The 15,773-nt window shown below is 40.1% G+C and overlaps 1 protein-coding gene across 2 annotated transcripts in view; it reads left to right on the top strand.

The window, feature by feature from the left end:
* Positions 1-15,773, top strand: part of PRKG1 (protein kinase cGMP-dependent 1) — an 847,569-nt gene that overhangs the window by 597,413 nt on the left and 234,383 nt on the right. For both annotated transcript variants that reach the window (XM_032231578.1, XM_032231579.1), the window contains exon 5: positions 3,850-3,913. In XM_032231578.1, coding sequence (XP_032087469.1) covers positions 3,850-3,913 — 64 coding nt within the window. The remainder of the gene's footprint in view (positions 1-3,849; positions 3,914-15,773) is intronic.

Genomic DNA, 15,773 nt, shown 5'->3' with positions numbered 1-15,773 from the left:
TGTGAGGAACTCTGTGCCAAGTTTTGCTTTGCTCTGTGTTTGGACACTTATTATCCGACAGCGCTCCTAACGGGATAAAGTGTCTGTAGATAAATATTCCTTTGAAAGACTGTTTGATAAGCCGCGCTGACTGAATGAATGAAAGGAATTCACAGTTGTGTGAATAAAAGAGGTTTTGTTGGGATGAAGATTTTGCTTTTATTTTCTAAGGAAGCCTGGGTGAGAACAGTTTTACAATATTGGATAGTATGAGGGGTCATTGGTGTCATTGGTGCCACTTACCTCCCAACGACCAACAAGATCGCACAGGTTGGGCCTCCTCCAGGTGCCGTCAGCTGGACAATGCCGGCTGGCGACTCCTCGGGGGGAGGCCTTCTCTGTTGCTGCGCCGGCCCTGTGGAACGATCTGCCTGCAGAGATCCGGACCCTTACCACTCTCCCGGCCTTCCGTAAAGCCGTCAAGACCTGGCTGTTCCGGCAGGCCTGGGGCTGTTGATTGATATCCAGCCCCGTTGAGATGGAATGGGTGACATGAATTTTAATATTGTATTTTTATTTTTTATCTCTATTTTTTAAAATTAAATGTTTCTTGTCTGTTGTGAGCCGCCCAGAGTCCCTATGGGAGTGGGCGGCATGCAAATTCTAATAAACATGAAACTTGAAACTTCTCTGAGCTTGGTTATTTTCTTGCAGATGTTTCATTACCCAAATTAGGTAACATCATTAATGCTGATGTTGTACCAAGGACCCCGCATTTCAACCCTGAGCCACACCTATTTATCCTTTATCAGTAACTGGATAGTGTTTTAGGCTCTGATGCCACTTCAAACAATGGTAGTTTCTCTATGCTTTTAATGAAATTCTTATTTATCTATAAATCTGTAGTTATGATCTTTACATATAAGATATAGTAAATAAGGAAGAAATAATTTCTAAAAAAACTGTTTATATTCTGTATGTTAGAGTTTTTTTCAAGAATCTTATGAATCCCCCCCCCCCAAATTAAATGACATTATTAAGTTCCACAAGGGAACCTCACTCCTATAATTATTATAATATAATTATAGTCATTATCCATATTTCTTTATTTTGTTTTCAGACTCAGCCAGAACGGAAAATATTCTGGGATATATAGCAGAATAATACTTAGGTGTTGCCCGTAAGAGTTGTTAGCAGCTCTGTTGAGTTTCATCCTTACGGCTTTGAATAATGGTGCATCGTTATACATAATTTTAATATGTAATGTACAATTTTCTATGACATTTTTAACAATAAAAAGATTGGTCAAAAGGCACATTAAAAAGAAGCCATTTGAAGGCAAGCACTTTCTTTGACACATGAACACAGAGTAAATATATTAGTCTAAACGTACTTGAGTCGCTCATGCTGAAGTAATTATTTACATTTAACATAGACTTCTGGGATAGAAAATTCTATCTAAGTTGCATTCCCATCCTTTCCATCCCTTTTGAAAAGCAATTGTAGGACAAGTAGATTGCCAAAAACCATAAAGTTTATTGGTTTCTGCTGTCAGGATTCAGTGTTTCGAAATCCCTTGAGTAATGAAGAAGCTATCCATGCAGACGTCCCTAACGATAAAATGTATTATCTTGTTAGGAGCAACATCATTCTTAGGAACTGGCGTTGCCATGTAGAAATCTGCAGATCCAGATGCTGAGGCTATCATTTTATAACAATGACACTGAGCACAAATCATTTCTGTTTTGAGGCAATTTACTTAACAGCTATCTTTTTAAGGGATCTAAGAGGCATTATTGGGTAGGTTCTTTAAAATGACTTCACATAGAGAGGCAAAGTTAATCAGGGGATAATAAATTTACTTGTGATGAGGCCAATGTGTTGAGTATGATGAAATGCTTATGGGTTGTTTATAAAGAATTCTAATACCACATCTCTTCAAAAATTGTACCCATAGACACACAGACATACAAAATAATGTGAAGATAATGTAAATGCCTTTAAAAAAATATTTTAATGACTTCCAAATCCCTGGTGGGGTGGAGTCGGGGAAACTGAATAGAGATGAATGTTTACTGGCTGGATACCCTTCCTGTCACCAATGTAGAGTTCGCAGCAGATATTTACTCATTGTGCCCAGAGAGAGAAATATCTGCCTCTACCTAGGATCAAACTCACAGCCTCTTGATTGTGACGTGAGAGTTCCACCTCTAGGCGACAGTTGTTAAGTTGTGAGTTTCGCTCTATTTTACAACATCATGCTTGTTAAGTATATCGCTGAAGTTTTAAGTCACTAACATGGTTGATAAGCGAATCTGGATTCCCCGTTGACTTTGCTTGTCAGAAGGCCGCAAAAGGTGATCTCATGACCTTGAAACCCTGAAGCCATCATAAAAATACATGCCAGTTACCAAGCATTTAAATTTTGATCACATAACTGTTGTGACTCAGCAGAAGTTTGCTGTGAGTTGAGTTGGGATGCAGGAATAACAATGCAGCTGGGGCTCGTTAGTGTCGTCTTCTGGAGATAAAAGGACGGATGGTGCCACGCCCTGGTTGCAGAAGTCAATGTTCACTCATTTGTTCGTGGTTCGTTTATGGAGAATTCAGTTCCGTTCTTGTTTGAGTTTGTGAGACACTTGGATAAGTGATTTTGCTTCCTGAAAACATGGTGCTGTAAGAGTTTTGTTTCTGCATTCTGCTGTGTAACCCTTGTTGCCAGAGACTTTATCTATGTTTATTTTGGGCTCGCAGCCAGCATGAGCCGGGACTGATAAAGGCTTTCTTTTGGCAAGCTTTGTGTGACTGTAGGTTGGAACAAGCTAAGTGGGGGCCAGAACACATAACTATGGAGATGCTGCAACAGTCAGGCCTGAGGAGAGGGGGTGGGTTTCTCACCCCGTTCCAACCGGTTCGGTTGGAATGGGGCCGGCGGCATCCTTGTGCATGCGCGCGGTGCACGCATGCATACTAGTGTCTGCACGACCCTCAAGCTGCTCCTGAACAATTGCACAGGCGCTGTATGCGTCCTGCGCATGCATGGAAGCGCAGAACTCATCAAAACCGGGTAAGGACCGTGGGCAGGCGGGCGCGCCCTTCGCCGTTCCCGAAAGTTACTTACTTCCGGGTTCGGTGACCAACCAGTTCGGAGGGACCGCCGCAAACCAGTTGAAACCCACCCCTGGTGTACCGGTACATTGTTCCAGGGCCCATGGAGCTCAAAGGGGGGCCATGAATGGGAACATTTTAAAAAAATTTACAAAGCCATTTTTTTAAAAAGAGAAGCAATATTGGATATATACTTCATACTTTGTGTGTATAGCAAAGTTGCCTTGCAGCTTTGTTTGACATAACCCTTATTAATCTGAAACTCAGTGAACAGTTATTTATGTAATTTATTGAATTTTAATGTTATTACTTGTTTAAGTTTGCAAGTTTAGTTTCATTTCGTTTATGAATATATTTTATATTTCATTTCAGTTTATGAATGGTTATGAAATGTCATCTCAAAAATCTGCTCAAAAACGCTGTACATTGTAAATGTATAGTTAGGGCATTATTGATTTATGTGTCCATGTGTAGATGAGGTGGCCCATACTAGTCTTGTTCCAGCACTTAATAATCCTCTTGGCGGCCCTGGCAACAGTCATAAGTGTGAAAAAGGGTCGTCAGTCACTTTTTTCATTGTAACTTCAAATGGTCACTAAATGCGTGATTGTACATCGAGGACTCCCTGTATGTTTTCTTACTGCATGTCTGTTAAAATGTACTCATATATTCTACAGGTTTGTTTTATTTTTTTCTGGAGCTTTTCTCAATAAAAATTTCCAATTATATCAACTTACAGGATCTTTCATCTTTGTCTTACAGTGTTCCAACATTCCAGAGCCTCCCTGAAGAGATCCTTAGTAAACTTGCTGATGTTCTTGAAGAGGTATTTGATTTTAATTTGGGGACATACTTTAAGGAATGAAGTAGCCAATCTTTTATCATGAAAGTATTTTAACCATCAGAAATGGGAGATTTCTGATGGATAAAAATATTGTACTTGGAAAAATGTCCTATTGGTTAGGGACACCGTGATAATAATAATGTTCTTTAAATGTTAGGTACAATTCTGTGGTCATAATCCAGCACAGGGAAATCAAAAAGTCCAGGCCGTTTAAAATGAATACAAAGGTTTATTGCATATGTATGCATGGTCTCTACAAATATCTGAACTACTAACAGTCAAAGGAAATTGGTGGTAGATAACAATCAGTGGGATTCAAAGTGGGCTGAACTTAGATCTTTTGTGGGTGCAAAAGGACTCAAGACTGATGACACATTTGACCCCTCCCTCAGGCTCAGTTTGGTCATCTCCTACAATCGTACTCAGCTGTGGCATTAGTAGTGGTGTAAAAGGACTTGTAAGTAGGATGATACATTTTGCAATTGGCCTTCCATCACACCCCATCCTAGCCCACTCCAAACATACAGCTACATAATATAAATTCAGTCCATATCACTACTAAAATTTGGATGGACTGAAGCATTGAAGAATGTTCACGATAGTATAGGTGTCAGCTATACGTTATCATAGCTTCATGCAGGGGTGGGTTCCTGCCAGTTCTAACCTCTTCTATAGAAGAGGTTCCACAAATCTACCGTGCCATTTAGAACCGGTTCCAGCTCCCACCCCCTGCCCGTCTGCACCACACTTGCCCCGCCCATTGCTCACTGATTGGCTGGCTCACCAATCGCCACGCCCGCCTCTAAGAGTCCTATCTAAACTTTAAAGTCTTAAAGCTGTCAAGTTTGAACACCCCTGGGGGTTTTTTCTAAAGGGTTAGGGGTGCAAGGGTCTTGTAACTTCACAGCTTTAAGACTTGCACACTTCAATGCCAGAGTTCCTGATCCAATATTTTGGTTGCTAAGCAAGAGAGTTGTTAAATGAGTTTCACCACATTTTACAAGTTGACCATGCCCACCCAGTCACATGACTGCCAAGCCACTCCCACTCAGTCACATTGCTGCCAAGCCACTCCCATGTGGTCAGCAAGCCACTCCCACAAAGCAGGCCACACCTACGGAAGAGGTTCTAAAAAATTTTGAAACCCACCACTGGCTTCATGGGAATTGTATACTTTAAATTCTCTTACATCAGTAGATTACGTTGGGTGTGATTGATTTGCACAATTGATATCTCGACCCCCAGACTTCCAATGACAAGGACATTTCCAAAATTCATGAAAAGTCAAGTGCTACCCTGTTTTCCCAAAAATAAGACCTCCCCTGATAATAAGGCCAATCGGGCTTTTGAGCTCATGCAGTAAAATAAGCCCTCCCAAAAAAATATTTAAACGCATGTGCAGCCAGTCTCCACCATTTTCTCTGGTTGCACGAGGTGAGGAGGTGAGACTGGAGGGGGTAAGGGAGGGGGAAACATGCCCCACGCACCCCACATACCCTTACCCAATGGCTGCTCTTGCAACCCTAGCCACCGCACTGCTTCTGTCATACTAATGGCCGCCACAGAAAGGGTGGTAGGCCCAGTATTGCACCTCACTGCTGCAGCAGCGCAACACAACAGCAGCCATGAGGTGACCATGCTCGCCTCCTCCTGCACCTCAGAAATAATAAGACCACCCCCCAAAATAAGGCCAAGTGCTTATTTCGGGGTGTGTGTGTGTGAAAAGAAAATGAGACCTTGTCTTATCTTCAGGGAAACACAGTAAGAAAGGTAAGGCTCAAACCTTTGTTATCCCCAGCTCTTCCTGCAATTTTCATTCTCCTATTTTTCAAGATGGAAAAAAAGGGAAAGGAAAGAATCTACAAGTGTCTAGACCAGCTTTTCCCCCAAAGTACATAAATTGTAAAGACCCAGAAGGAAAAATTCAATTTAAATCAAATGCCTGGTGGAATGCATTTGACACTATTTCTGCTTTTAACTTGCAAGCTGATTTGGAACTACGGAAATTGGGAACAGTTTATCAGCATAAGTAAATAGCTAATTTGGTCCAGTAAATAATCCCAGGTAGTTATTTCATTGGAATGAACATCAGTGTGATTTAAAAAGCAGTGCCTTTCTCCAACTTAGTCCTCTTGGAAACGAATGATTTTTTTAAAAAAATTGGTGCTAATGAAGCTAGTTCCCAGTTCGTATTTATTACTTGTGGAATTATACAGCTTCCTTTTGCTCTGCCATATGTCTATGGAATTTTAATGATTTAGATTTCCTGAAATCCCTAACAATTAAGATACATTGATGTTAGAATTCTGAAGAAACATTTTCAGAACATCAGCTCCTTAGGCAACATGCCAAATTTGTGCTTCTTCAATCAAAATATACATATTAATTTCACATCCAACAGCTTGTATTACTTATCTTCCTAATTACTCCTTTTGCACCTGGAAAATTACATACTTATAAATCTTGCAGGAATAATTAAAGGCCATTAATATGTCATCTTGTATTTCTTTAATTATATGATATCTGTACATACAAAACTGTGTTCTTCTCCTACATGGTTATAGATTTTTCTCATGCACTTGACCACTGTGAGCTAATGTTAAAATAATGAAAGAAAATAACTACCGATTCTCTTCACATGGATTGTTTTTGACATTTTAAAACAAGTTCCATTTTAGACTTGACATTTATTAATATTTATCAGTTGCCTTTTGTACTTTCATCTAGCTTGTGGATGAACCAACAATTTAACATGACAATGATGGCTTTTTCTTCGTTTCTTTTACATTCAGTTTGAGCGAGGGTAGGAGGGAAATCAGTAGAAAAATACAACGTGCATAGTATATCAATAATCCGTTTCTTTTCAAAAGTCAGGCCCAGGTGAGGGGGAAAGCACAGAACCTAAAAGTATAAAGTATGGGGTTTTTTTTATTCGAAACAGAAAATAGCTGTGATCTAAAGGTAATTCTATATAATCTTCACATGGAAAAATCAATAAAGCAATATAACAGTGCAAAACATTTAAAAGCTTTGGAAAGGAAACATATTTTTCTTGAAATATAGAGACAGCCAAATATATCTGAACGCTCAGCATGACTGTTTGAACTCATTTCAAGGTATTTTATTTTATTTATTTTACTTTCCATCATATCATGAAGACAACAGTGATTAAATAATTTCTCATTGATTAAAATCCAACACAATAAATATCACAACAATTAGTTCATAAATGAATGCTGAGGTAAAAGCACAGCAGCCCATCAGCATCCCCATCTCACGGACACTGTGAGATTTACCAACCCCATGATGATACAGCCACAGCTTTAAAACCTTATGAAAAGCCAACATGGTCAGGGATAATCCAGTCTCCAGAGGGGCTGATGTTCTAAGGAGCAGGTGGCATCACCAAAGTGGATCTCTTGTGTGGTCCTTACAAACTCTTTCATTAGAAGACAACCACTAGCATGCCTCTCCTGCTGAATCTGATGAGAATAAATTGGAGAGAGACAGCTCCTCAAATAACCCAGATGGATGCAGTGAAGGGCTTTTTATAGGTAACTACTAGAGATGGTATGCAGCCAATTCTCTCCAGTTCGGGTGAACTGGTAGGTGTGGCTGCGGAAGGCCTCACCCGCCCACCCCAACATAATGAGTGAGCACTGCGCATGCACAGAGGGCAGTGTGCATGCACAGATGCGCCACGTGCGAGTGAAGCTAGCACGTACGTGTGTTCAATTTGTAAACCTGTAGGGAAGATAAGTAAATCCCACCGCCGGTAATTACGTATAAACATTTTGGATTGAATTTGAAAGCATACTGCCAACCAATTGTGGAGTAGATGTGTGGTATCTGTAGGTTAAAGAGTACTCACAATTGCCTGTCCTACAGAGCCGAGGTGGCACAGTAGTTAGAGTGCAGTACTGCAGGCCACTTCAGCTGACTGCTAAGCTGCAGTTCGGCGGTTCAAATCTGACCGGCTCAAGGTTGACTCAGCCTTCCATCCTTCCGAGATGGGTAAAATGAGGACCCAGACTGTGGGGGCGATATGCTGACTCTGTAAACCGCTTAGAGAGGGCTGAAAGCCCTAGGAAGCGGTATATTAATCTAACTGCTATTGCTATTGCCTTTTGAACCAACTGCATCTTCCGTATGCTCTTTAATTGTAGTTGTTTAAAGCACTGTACAGCAATCCATTTGGGTGGTGATTTATGAGTCATTGCATCTTGATCCAGGGACAAATGAAACTGGCACGCAGCCCAAAGATGTACAAAAGCTCTCATAGCCAGATTTGTCACCTATTCTTCAAGCAGAAACCATACTTTCAAGAAAATCCACAAATCCTTCAAACACAAGTACTATGCGTATAAAAGTAGAATAATATTAGCATAAGATGATCATAAATGTGGAAGACATCTAGTGTCCATTAAGTCTCCTTCTACAGTGACATTTTTAGTACTTCATTTAGAATTGCACTCTACTTTTGTAAAAAAAAAAATCCATTCCAAGAAAGATTCATATTAATAACATGTCTTGGTGTCTTTATTCAAGTATTGCATCTTTCTAAATCTTTTTCAAATTACCTTTACTAATAACATTTCTACCTCGTTTTCCACCGCAGTTAAGAGTTTTTAAGACATTTTATAAAAATTATAGAATAGCCACAAAATGATAAATATAAAAAAATAACAATTAACATTTAAAAAAATATGCATGAGAGTCTTGTCATTGATTATGTGATTGGTTAATGTAACATTTGCAAACGAACAACAAAGCTGAAAGAGCATTTTAAAAAAGCCACCTGGCGTGGATAAAATAACGCCCATTATGGATTTCTCAAAGGAAATTAGACAGGAAATTCTGACAGAATTCAGCAATATAAATTATAAAGAAAAAGGAGTTGATAATGAAAAAAAAATAACCATTCAAGTGGGTATTTCATTTAACTAATAGTAATCCAAAGAACATGGAGGGCATGTAATAAAAGAGGAAAAATCAGGAATCCCAGATTAAAGGGGACAAGATCAAAATTACTTCGTTTTAAAAGTCTGGCTAACACACTACAAAAGTACAGATAAAGCCTTATCTTATTTTAGCTTCCGGACTTAGAAGGAACCTTGGAGGTCATCTAGTCCAACCCCCTGCTCAAGCAGGAGACCCTATACCATTTCAGACAAATGGCTGTCCAGTCAATTCTTAAAAGAGAGGGAGCACCCACAACTTCTCAAAGCAAGCTATTCCACTGATTGATTGTTCTCACTTTCAGGAAATTTCTCCTTAGTTCTAGGTTGCGTGTTCCCTTGGTTAGTTTCCAATCATTGCTTCTTGTCTTGCCTTTACAGCTTTGAAAAGTAGGTTGTTCCTCTCTTTTTTGTGGCAGCCCCTCAAATATTGGAACACCCCTAGTTCTTTAAACTGGACATACCCAGTTCCTGCAACAGTTCATATATTTTAACCTCCAGAACTCTAATCATCTTTGCCGCTGTCCTCTACACTCTTTCCAGAGTCTCAACATCTTTTTTATATTGTGGTGACCACAACTAGCTGCAGTATTAAAAGTAACATCTTACCAAGTAAGGGTTAGTAGTACTAACCCTTCACATGATCTTGATTCTATCCCCTCTTGTTAATTCAGCCTAGGATTGCATTGACTTTTTTGGCAGCTGCTGCACACTACTGGCTCATATTTAAGTGATTGTCCACTAGGATTTCAAGATCCCTGTCGCAGTTACTGCTATTTTATTTTACGTTATTATTGTATTATATTGTATTGTATTGCTATTGGTATATTGTTATATGTATATATTTTTATAGCTAAATAAGCAAGACCTCTGTGTTCCATCAACAGAGAAAATTTTATTACTGTGATCAAAGACCACCGATATACAAACCAATTCAGAGACCCAACCAGGGGTGGGTTCCTGCCAGTTCTAACCTCTTCTATAGAAGAGGTTCCACAAATCTACCATGCTGTTTAGAACCAGTCCCAGCTCCCTCCCTCCACCCGTCCACACCACGCTTGCCCTGCCCGCCGCTCCCTGATTGGCTAGCTCACCAATCGCCCCGCCCGCCTCTAAGAGTCCTATCTAAACCTTAAAGTCTTAAAGCTGTCAGGTTTGAACACCCCTGGGTTTTTTTCTAAAGGGTTAGGGGTGCAAGGGTCTTGTAACTTGACAGCTTTAAGACTTGCACACTTCAATGTCAGAGTTCCTGAGCCAACATGACTAGAGGAGGAATTCTGGGAGTTGAAGTCCACAAGTCTTAAAGCTGTCAAGTTTGAACACCCCTGGGTTTTTTTTTCTAGAGGGTTAGGAGTCAAGGGTCTTGTAACTTGACAGCTTTAAGTCTTGCGTGCTTCAAATGCCAGAGTTTCTGAGCCAACATTTTGGTTGCTAAGCAAAAGCATTGTTAAGCGAGTTTCACCACATTTTACAAGTTGGCCAAGCTCACCCAGTCACATGACTGCCAAGCCACTCCCACTCGGTCACATGGCTGGCAAGCCACTCCCACCCAGTCACATGGCCAGCAAGCCATTTCCACAAAGCAGGCCACACCTACAGAAGAAGTTCTAAAAAATATTGAGACCCACCACTGGACCCAACATATACAAAAAAATTGATGAAATTACTCAAATGATGAGCCTTCAGTATATATAAAAAGTTGTTCATTTGGAATTTTCCTATATTTCACTTCCTGTACTGCATCAAAATGTGCTAATGACAGGGCTCTCCAGCATTTTGAAATGTTAATTTGGCTTAAATGCATTGGAACTAATAGGCTGACTCCAGGATAAACCACTCTTGGCTGACAAGTTTGAACTTGCTCTTCCGTACATAACAGACATGTGCAATGAAGGGAAAAGATCTCCTAAAGTAATCAATTCAAGAGAGCCCATTTCCATCCAAAATGACTGCTACTATGGAAGGTCTCTTAGTCTATACTTCACATTTTATAAATGATGTGCAAATTAAAACTTTTTTTAACTCAGCCTAATTGCTGGTAGTGAAGAAAATAAATCTCTCAAGTGTGAACTTTTATTCTTGCCTTTAGTAAGTGTACTGGGGCAATTTTAATCACCCCTAGGAAAAGAAATAATTAAGCCTTTAGTGCCCTGTTGTGACTCAGCAGAGGTTTGCTGTGACTTGAGTCGGGATGCAAGATTAACAATGCAGCTGGGGCTCGTTAGTGTCGTCTTCTGGTGATAAAAGGACGGATGATGCCACGCCCTGGTTGCAGGAGTCAATGTTCATCGTGCATCGGTCGTGGTTTGTTTGTGAGAGACACTTGGAGAAGTGATTTGCTTTCTGTAACCCTGATTCTAGGAGACACTTGGAGAAGTGAATTGTTTTGTAAGAGTTTTGTTTTGCATTCTGTTATCTTCTTGCCAGAGACTTTATTTATGTTTATTTTTGGGCTCGCAGCCAGTCTGAGCCGAGGACTGATAAAGTTCTTTCCTTTTAAGTTTGTCTGCCTGTTGTCTTTGAACGAGCGGAGAAGGGGGGTCAGAACAGTGCCCCATACCCTTGAGAACTATATATTTCTCTGCACTAAAATTTAGGTAAAAATAAAATAAAACATAATAACAATTATTTGCATTATATTAATTTAAAATGTACTTTTATAGGTGGCATTTACCACCTGCAACAGTAGCCAAAATGTATAAGAACTCTTCTGCCAAATGCTGGAAATGTCACCAGATTCCAGGAACATACTACCACATGTGGTGGACGTGTAAGAAAGCAAGGAATTGCTGGGTGAAAATTCATAATTGGTTAGAAATGATAACTGAGCAACATATTGAAACATGCCTTTTAGGTATAAGACAAAGCAACCATATATTTAGTGTTGCATATATTGATGGCAGCAAGAACCATATATGCTAAATATTGGAAAAATGTGAACACCCCATCAGATGACAATATAATTAGGAAAATTTGGGATTGTGCTGAAGTGGATAGATTAACTTTAAAAATTAAAGATAAAGAAGACTCAAAATATTATAGGACATGGAATACATTTTATGAATGGATGAGACAAGAGGTAGAAGTGAGAAGGAAGTTGATGAATGTCAATAACAGTATGGAAAATAAAAATGCTATACAGCTATGGATATAATATTAATTTTAATAATTTTCATTCATCTGTTTTAATTTTTATGCTTGCTAATTTTCATAGTTGTAATCTACCTTAAACCAAGTAGTTTTCCTACCAAGGTGTTCTGTCCCCGCCCCCCGTTCTCCGCTCGTTAACAAACGGCAGGCAGACAAACTTAAAAGGACTCTCTTTATCACTCTTTATAACTCTCGGCTCAAACTGGCTGAGAGCCCAAGAATAACATAAATACAGTCTCTGACGAGATAACAGAATACAAAACAAAAACTCTTAGAACGCAATGCACTTTTCCAAGTGTATCCTTGAATCAGGGTTACAGAAAACAAAGCACTTCTTCCAATGTCTCTACGAATCAGGGTTACAGAAGTCAAATCACTTTTCCAAGTGTACATCAAAGAAACCACGATCAAGGATCAAGGAACGTTGACTCCTGCAACTAGGGCGTGGCACCATCCGTCCTTTTATCCCCAAAACCCCACTAACGAGCCCCAGCTGCATCGTTAATCTTGCATTCCGAAAAGACTCGCTGCTGAGTCACAACACCAAGGGTACAATACTGGTTTGCCGTTGTCTTCCTGCAAGTTGTTTTTGACTTCCCAGTCTAGCCGTAGTACTTCCTAGTATCTCCCATCTAAGTCCTAAGCAGGCCTCATCATATTAGGTCTGACATGAATAAGATTGACAGGCAACTGCACATTTATTAGCACTCTTCAGCATCAGAAACATCCAGACAGGGGAAACAGCTCAAGCTGAAAACTGAGCATTTTAAAAAGTCCCTAACACTTCATATGGAGCTTAAAACATATAAAGAAACAATTTGACAACCTGGAAGCAAATTGGACCCATACTGTGTTTTTAACTCAGCATGAGGGTGGGGGGGAATTGCGTACAACCTACCAAGCTCTACATTTTCTCAGATGTTTTATGGACAATCGGGGAAGCAGCTAATGAGAACTTTTAATATGCCGATCCGTGTAGAGAAGTGTTTAACTTGTGCTTCTCCCAACCTATCCTTCTTTACTACGCCCCTGGAATAAGCTATAGCCCTCACTAATTGTACAAAAGGTGAATAAACACTAATGCATCATGTTCTTGCAGCATTTCAATGTTCATCAATATCCTAGTTAAGATAGAATTGTGTGTACACAGCCTAATTAAACCTGAAGAAAATTAAAGCACTTTAAAATCCCCAGTGAACAATTTCCAGAGCTAACACCTGAATTCATAAAATCACTCTCAGGCTTAAATTGCAAAGTTGGTGTTAGCGTACTTTCTACACAGTTTGATATTTGGCTTTTCAGATTTATGGCTCTGTTTGAAGAGATATGTTAACAAACAATGATTAATTGTTAATTGTTAGTCAATAATTTTGTCTTGGCCAATGTCACATGCTATTATTTTGATGCCTCTTCGGGAGATAACATCCCTTGTAAATGACAGGTATTAAGCAGGGAATTATGTATGTGTTTGCAGGCAGGCAGGCAGGCAGGCAGGCAGGCAGGCAGGCAGGCAGGCAGGCAGGCAGGCAGGCAGGCAGATAGATAGATAGATAGATAGATAGATAGATAGATAGATAGATAGATAGATAGATATAGAGAGATAGAGAGATAGATATAGATATAGATATAGATATAGATAGATATAGATATAGATATAGATATAGATATAGATATAGATATAGATATAGATATAGATATAGATATAGATATAGATATAGATATAGATATAGATGATACAGATACAGATACAGATACAGATATTACTTTTATATCAATAAGTTATCATTGCACTCAGCATTATAGTATACCATGAGTCATAGTGGTGCAGTGGTTAGAATGCAGTACTGCAAGCTACTTCTGCTGACTGCAACCTGCCTGCAATTTGGCAGATCGAATCTCACCAGGCTCAAGGTTGACTCAGCCTTCCATCCTTCCGAGGTGGGTGAAATGATGACCCAGACTGTGGGGGCAAGTTGCTGACTCTGTAAACTGCTTAGAGAGGGCTGAAAGCCCTATGAAGCGGTATATAAGTCTAACTGCTATTGCTATTGCTATATATGTCTAAGTGCTGTTGCTATTGTTATAGTTGGCTCCACCAAATAAGTGAAAATAGTTTTCTTAGATCTGTGCCACACTATATAAAAGCAAGAGTAAATATACCACTTAATTGATTTGAGGAACCATCTCACCCTGATAAGACTGCCTCTCCCCTCAAGCAGAAAGAGCATACTGCATGTCCCATCCGTCGAGGAATTTTGACCGGTGGGATCCAGGACAAGAGCCTTCTCTGCTGTGGCTCCTGCCATTTGGAGTATCTCTGGCTCTGCCAGATGGCTTGGGACACCAATGGGAGAGCTTCAGAGGTGGCATTCAGCAGGTTCTGACCAGTTCTGGAGAACCAGTAGCGGAAATTTTGAGTAGTTCAGAGAACCGGTAAATACCACCTCTGACTCGCCCCACCCCATCTATTCTCTGCCTCCCGAGTCCCAGATGATCGGGAGGGAATGGGGATTTTGCAGTAACCTTCCCCTGCAGTGGGGTGGGAATGGAGATTATACAGTATCCTTCTCCTGCCACTCCCACCAAGCCACGCCCACCAAGCCACGCCCACAGAACCAGTAGTAAACAATTTGGAATCCCACCACTGGAGAGCTTCAAACTCAAGCTGGTTGATTAAGCAAGAGTTAACCTCTCGTTTCCCCCTCCTGCCCCCGTACAACCGGCTGCAATCTGCTCCATCTTGCATCAATCATTTATTCTCTTTGTATTGTGATTTTACTGGGCATCTTTATATTTACATGATTTTAATGTGTTTATGTTGCAAGCCACCCAGAATCTCTTTGAAATTAGATGGGCAGCAAATAAATTTCATGATAAATAAAAATAAATAAATAATAATAGTCTTACCTTAGGCTCAGTTCCTTAGAAGTTAATGCCATCATACTAAGTACTATAAATTAGTATCCCTGAACTATGAATTAATTCAGAGTGGGCGTAGGGGGAAGCCTGTGTGTTGTGAATTTGTGTGTGTTTTCAGGCCTTCCTATCCACCCATTAAAGCATTTTGGAAAAACAAAAACACACACACTCCAATATCTTTTTCTTGTACAATGTCTACACTTAGAGACGAAGCTTCTAAATCAGTCCTCTTTAATTCACCCAAATTCTCTTAATTTCTAACAGGATGACTTTTGCCTCTACACAGTTCTTTTGCCTCTACACAGAGGTGGGTTCCTACCAGTTCGCACCAGTTCGGTAGAACCGGTTCGTCAAATCTACTGAACCGGTTAGAAGAGGTTCCACCAGAAAGCAGGCCACACCTACAGAAGAGGTTCCAAAATTTTTTGAAACCCACCATTCACACACACACACACACACACACAGACAGACAGACAGACTCACACAGAGAGAGAAAGAGAAAGAAAGGAAGAAAGATAGAAATAAAAAAGAAAAAAAGAAAGAAAAAGTGAGAGAGATATGAAAGAAAAAAAGGAAAAAGGGACAGAGAGACAAAAGGAAGGAGAGAGAGAGAGAGAGAAAAAAAACATATGGCCGGCAAGCCACTCCCACCAGGTCACATGGCTGGCAAGCCACTCCCACAAAGGAGGCCACACCCACAGAGTAGGTTTGAAAAATTTTTGAAACCCACCACTGGTTCTGGTGCACAGAGCACCAGCAGAGAGAATAATTCTCCAATTTAAGAAGGGAACGTCTCATTTCTGCTCCGTGGCCGC

This window comes from Thamnophis elegans, chromosome 15 (genome assembly GCF_009769535.1).
Source record: "Thamnophis elegans isolate rThaEle1 chromosome 15, rThaEle1.pri, whole genome shotgun sequence".
Classification (NCBI taxonomy): domain Eukaryota; kingdom Metazoa; phylum Chordata; class Lepidosauria; order Squamata; family Colubridae; genus Thamnophis; species Thamnophis elegans.
The sequence above is the reverse complement of the archived record's forward strand: the minus strand, read 5'-3'. Positions and strand labels throughout refer to the sequence as shown.